General features: G+C 42.4%; 1 protein-coding gene across 1 annotated transcript; it reads left to right on the top strand.

The window, feature by feature from the left end:
• The first annotated feature begins 777 nt into the window (after positions 1-777).
• LOC131011665 (uncharacterized) lies at positions 778-1,697 on the top strand. Its single transcript, XM_057939446.1, has 2 exons — positions 778-1,497; positions 1,647-1,697. The coding sequence occupies exons 1-2, from the start codon at positions 778-780 to the stop codon at positions 1,695-1,697; spliced, it is 771 nt and encodes a 256-aa protein (XP_057795429.1).
• The last annotated feature ends 4,217 nt before the right edge of the window (positions 1,698-5,914 follow it).

Here is a 5,914-nt window from a genome sequence, read left to right as displayed (position 1 = left end):
CAGCATCATATATATACAGCCACACCAACAAATTTGCCACCTTAAATTGAAGCAGAATCTAGAAATTGTTGGCCGTTGGAACAAATAATTACCTGAGTTGTGCCCAACACACATCTACTTCTGTTGAAAATAACCATTTGCATAAGTCAAAGATTATTATTCAAAGATCATGAATAATAATTCAACGATAAAATCTTTAGCTTTTGATTTTAAGAGATTGTATTTGATTTTAAGAGATTGTAGTTTGACATTTGATTCACCCTTACACTATAAAAGGGTGCATTGTAATCTAAAGAAATATATCAGAGACATTATCAATTCTCTCTACATTTTCTATCATGTTGTTCTTTCTCAACCTAGCTTCTCTCGATTACCATATTTAAGATGGTATCAGAGCAGGTTAACCACCAAAAGAACCCTACAAATTTACTACACACCAAACCAACGCAAAAAAAAAAAAAAAAAAAAAATTCTGCAATCTAGAGAGAGAGAGGAGCAGGTGAAGTGTTGGGAGAGAAGGTGAACAGTAAAGTTACTGTTCGAGGTGACGTGGCAGTTACTGTTCAAGGCGACGTGGCAGTTACTGTTCGAGGTGACGTGGCAGTACTGTTCAAAGCGACGTGGCAGTACTGTTCAAGGTGACGTGGCAGTTACTATTCAAATTACTGTTCAAGTTACTGTGACGTGGCAGTTACTGTTCAAATTACTGTTCAAGTTACTGTTCATCACTGTATATTTTTTCCTCCCCTACAAATTTGCTCAACATCAAACCAAACCATGTCAGAACAAGAAACTTCAGACACAGAAAAAACTAGCCACACCCCACCAAATTTCCCGATGGAATTTGCTGCACAATTTGCAGAATTCCTCAAACAAAGCCTCAGAATTCCAGATTCATCGGCCCATAAACCACCAAACCACGACCAACTTGAATCTTTTGGAGAGATTTCCATCAAGGCGAAACTCAATGGGGAGAATTACCCATTATGGGTTAACCTCATGAAACGGGCAATTGCGGGAAAAGGTTTGACATCTCACATTAATGGAGTTTCAAAACCACCCGCAATTGGCGATCCCAGCTACACGAGATGGGAGCAACGGGATAACTGCGTTTTCAATTGGGTGATCAACAATATCGAAACCGGACTTGTGAATGAGGTATCACAGTACGCAATCGCCTCTGATCTATGGGAAGGATTGGCGATCACTTATGGAAGTGGATCTGATCCATTCCAAATCTATGATCTGCACCGACAAGCCATGACAATCAAACAAGAATCTATGACACTAGAAGGGTTGTGGATCAAAATGCAGGACTTATGGATCTCGATTGATACCAGAGATCCGAGTCCGACAGACATAGAGGGATATCAGAAGAGGGAGGAGCGCCATCGCCTCTATCAATTTCTAAGTGCATTGGATGACAAATATGCTAATATCAAGAGGGAGATTATGGACAAGGATCCATTACCAACTGTTCGAAGAGCCTACGGACTGGTACGAAGGCAGGCCACAAACGAGGATATCCTCAAATCCTCTGAATCGCCAACCGTAGGAATCGGGTCCGGACTCGCCGCGGTCAACCACAGCCGACCACCACCGCTCTCCAATCGACCACAGCAAGGAAATCAAACCTGGAACAACAGGAAAGGGGAAATCGACAAGAGCAAACTCGTTTGCACACACTGTGGAGGTAAAAAACATACCAAGGAGGGATGTTTCTTACTCATCGGATTTCCCGAATGGTGGGACGAAATGAAGAAATCAAGAGCTGCGTCCAAAAATCGGAATCAACCGTGGAGTCCGAATGGACAAGCGACGGTGGCGATCAGCGGCACAAGACCGACGTCAATCGTGTCTGCTGCAACGACTGGCGGGGCGTGGTCAGGCGGTGATACACGAGCCGCCAACGCCGGAACTCCGGCAGGCAACGTCGGACCACCACCGCCACAGACGCGCATTAACGAGGAGAGAGGAGGTGCCCTGGCGGCTAGGGTTCACGAAGGGGAAGGTAATGAGGGGTTATACCTTTTAAACCCCTCACTCATTCACAGCTCTTATTTTGTTCAGGCCTTAGCATTATCTTCCTCTAATTCTGGAACACCAGATAAAGACTACCATTGGATTTTTGATTGTGGAGCCACAGATACTATGTCCTTTGATGCCTCGGATTTTATGGAAATTTTTCCTACCCAGAAAAAATATGTTAAAACTGCTAGTGGAAATTTAGCATATGTAGAAGGAGCTGGAACTATTAAATTATCCTCTGAATTATGTCTTCCAAACTGCTTATATATCCCGTCTTTATCCCACAAATTGGTGTCTGTTAGCCACGTAATGAGAGAATTACACTGTAACTTACTAATGCAGCCTGGCTTCTGCATTTTACAGGATACGAGGACGGGGAAGATAGTTGGGCGTGGCACTGAATATCGAGGACTCTACTATGTGGATAGGATGGCTCAACAGGGTGCTGCGATGCTAACTCAAGGACTGGCAGAGGAACAGACTTGGCTTTGGCATAGGCGGTTAGGACATCCATCCATAGGATATTTACGGTTAATTTATCCAAACCTTATTACTTCACACCCTTTGAACTGTGGGACATGTTTTCTGGCTAAGAGCCATCGTCACTCTTTTAAACTTAATAATACTCGTGTGAAGTCAGTTTTCTCTTTACTTCACTCTGATGTTTGGGGTCCAGCTCCGGTTACTAGTGATAATGGGTTTAGATATTTTTTGCTATTTGTTGACGATTGTTCTAGAATGACGTGGGTATATTTCTTAAAATCCAAAAGTGAAGTTTTTGAAAAGTTCACCCACTTCTATAATCTAGTACAAACACAATACAAGAAAAATATTCAAATCCTTAGATCTGATAATGGGGGGGAGTATGTAAATTCCAAGATGCAAAACTTCTTCACTGAAAAAGGCCTTGTCCACCAAACAACATGTCCTTACACACCTGAACAGAATGGGGTAGCTGAACGGAAAAATAGGATCATTTTAGAGATGACTAGAGCCCTTATCATCGACTCCCAAGTCCCTAAATCTTACTGGCCCGAAGCCGTAGCTACCTCTGTTTACCTCTTGAATCGACTGCCAACTCATATCCTAAACTTTAAACCACCCCTTGAGTTCCTAGCTGCTCACTCTGAAATACCCTCATCCCTCACACTGGAACCCAGAATTTTTGGATGCACCGTTTATGTTCATATCCCTAAACAAAATCGTACAAAGTTCTCACCAAATGCTGTTAAGTGTGTTTTCCTGGGGTATGGCAAAAATCAGAAGGGGTATAGATGTTATGATCCTGTAGCTAATCACCTATACACTACCTTAAACTGTGACTTCGTTGAAACAGAATATTTTTTCCACCAACATGGGAGTCAGGGGGAGAAAAAGGAGATTGTCGACTCCCTAAGTTGGCTCCATACGCCATCCACTGTCCAAACAACCCTTCATTCCCTACCTTCTCATCCGTCTCAAACTAGCTCAGTGTCATTGCCAGGTTCTGTGCCAGACGTTGGTCCAACAGAGAAGGTTAGCACACCCGCCGAGACATCTACAACACAGGTTCAGTTCGAGATGTCCAGCGAGTCGACCCCACTATCAACCCCATCTTCAAATCCTGGGGTAAGTAATCTCAATAGTTCTCAAGTTAATACTAACATTGAGGAACAGAGGGATGAAGACACTGACACAGAAACTGGAAGGGATACGGATGAAGATGATGAACGTACTGAGTTAGCAGGTGCCACAGATCAGTACACATTGCCTCCCCGAAGTACAAGGGGAAAACCACCAAAGCGATACTCTCCAGACTGGCAGGGACGGAAGACTAGGTACTCGATTGCCAACCTTGCCCAAGGACAACTCACAGAGATGGCACGGGCCTTTGAAGCAGCTCTTTATGAAGAGGAGGATGTACCCCAGACAGTAGAAGAGGCAAGGAGACATAAACATTGGAGGGATGCCATGAAGAAGGAAATGGATGCACTAATTAAGAATGAGACATGGGAAAGATGTGTGCTGCCAGAAGGAAAGAGGCCAGTGGGATGCAGATGGGTTTTTTCAATCAAAAGGCGAGCAAATGGTTCAATCGAGAGGTACAAAGCTAGGTTGGTTGCAAAAGGATACACTCAGACCTACGGGATAGACTATGAAGAAACATTCTCACCAGTGGCCAAGATGAACACAGTAAGAACACTTCTCTCAGTAGCAGCATGCAAGGATTGGCCTTTGCATCAGTTGGATGTAACTAATGCCTTCCTACATGGAGAATTGGATGACAATGCAGAGATATATATGGAAGTTCCCCCAGGTTATTCCGAAGAGTTCGATGCAGGTCAAGTGTGCAGGCTAAAGAAGACACTCTATGGATTGAAGCAATCGCCCAGAGTATGGTTCGGGAGATTCTGTTTAGCTATGGCAAAAAATGGCTATAAACAGAGTAACTCTGATCATACATTATTCGTGAAACGAAGAGAAGGAAAGGTAACATGTTTAATCATTTATGTTGATGACATGATTATCACAGGAGACGATGTTGAAGAGATAGTAAACCTGAAGAAAAACTTGTTCCTGGAATTTGAAATGAAAGACCTTGGATCTCTGAAGTACTTCCTTGGAATTGAGATTTTAAGGTCGAAAAAGGGAATCTTCCTGAGACAAAGAAAGTATGTCCTTGACTTACTTGCAGAAACTGGGCTACTCGAGTGTAAACCTGCAGAAACACCGATTGTGATAAATCATGGATTAACAATTGTTGAGGGAGCTGACTTAACAGATCAAGGAAAATACCAGCGCCTTGTTGGGAAACTCATCTATCTCTCCCATACACGGCCCGACATCACATATGCAATTGGAATAGTAAGTCAGTTTATGCACAAACCCCAGAAGGAGCATATGGAGGCAGCTTTGAGAATTGTCCGGTATCTGAAAGGAACCACTGATTATGGGATTTTGCTTGAAAAAAAGGAAGATTTGGAAGTTGACGGGTTTACAGACGCAGATTGGGCCAGTAACCCAAATGATAGGAAATCTACCGCCGGATATTTTACCTTCGTTGGAGGAAATTTGGTCACATGGAGAAGCAAAAAACAGAAAGTAGTGGCCCTATCAAGTGCAGAGGCAGAATTCAGAGGAGTAAAAAGTGGGATAACTGAAATCCTGTGGCTTCGGAGATTGCTCACAGAGATTGGCTTTCCTCCAAGAAGGGGAAGTCGGCTCTTCTGTGACAATAAAGCTGCGATTAGTATATCTGAAAATCCCGTACAACACGACAGGACCAAACACGTGGAGATCGATCGGCATTTCATCAAAGAGAAGCTCGATAGTGGGATCATTGAACTTCCTTTCATACGATCGGATGAACAGTTGGCTGACATATTGACTAAGGCTGTAAACACAAAAGTCTTCAGAGAAGTTCTGGACAAGTTAAGTATCGGAAATGCCATTACTTAACTTGAGGGGGAGTGTTGAAAATAACCATTTGCATAAGTCAAAGATTATTATTCAAAGATCATGAATAATAATTCAACGATAAAATCTTTAGCTTTTGATTTTAAGAGATTGTATTTGATTTTAAGAGATTGTAGTTTGACATTTGATTCACCCTTACACTATAAAAGGGTGCATTGTAATCTAAAGAAATATATCAGAGACATTATCAATTCTCTCTACATTTTCTATCATGTTGTTCTTTCTCAACCTAGCTTCTCTCGATTACCATATTTAAGAACTTCCTCTTAAATGCAGTCCTTGAATGAGGCTTCGATGCTGGAAAGTTGTTGCGTAACTGCTCGAGATTGCTCAATGATTTCGGATGTAATGTTAAGACTGTGGATCATATCAGTGATGACAAGCTCAAAAACAGCAATATTAGTTGAAGTAAGGATGGCTTGCATGTCCA

This window comes from Salvia miltiorrhiza, chromosome 1 (genome assembly GCF_028751815.1).
Source record: "Salvia miltiorrhiza cultivar Shanhuang (shh) chromosome 1, IMPLAD_Smil_shh, whole genome shotgun sequence".
In the NCBI taxonomy this organism is placed as follows: Eukaryota; Viridiplantae; Streptophyta; class Magnoliopsida; order Lamiales; family Lamiaceae; genus Salvia; species Salvia miltiorrhiza.
The sequence above is the reverse complement of the archived record's forward strand: the minus strand, read 5'-3'. Positions and strand labels throughout refer to the sequence as shown.

Coding starts and splice junctions, on each gene's coding strand:
- LOC131011665 (XM_057939446.1), top strand. CDS start 778: ATGTCAGAACAAGAAACTTCAGACACAGAAAAAACTAGCCACACCCCA. Junction 1,498..1,646: donor TTCGAAGAGCCTACGGACTG/GTACGAAGGCAG, acceptor CTGGAACAACAG/GAAAGGGGAAATCGACAAGA.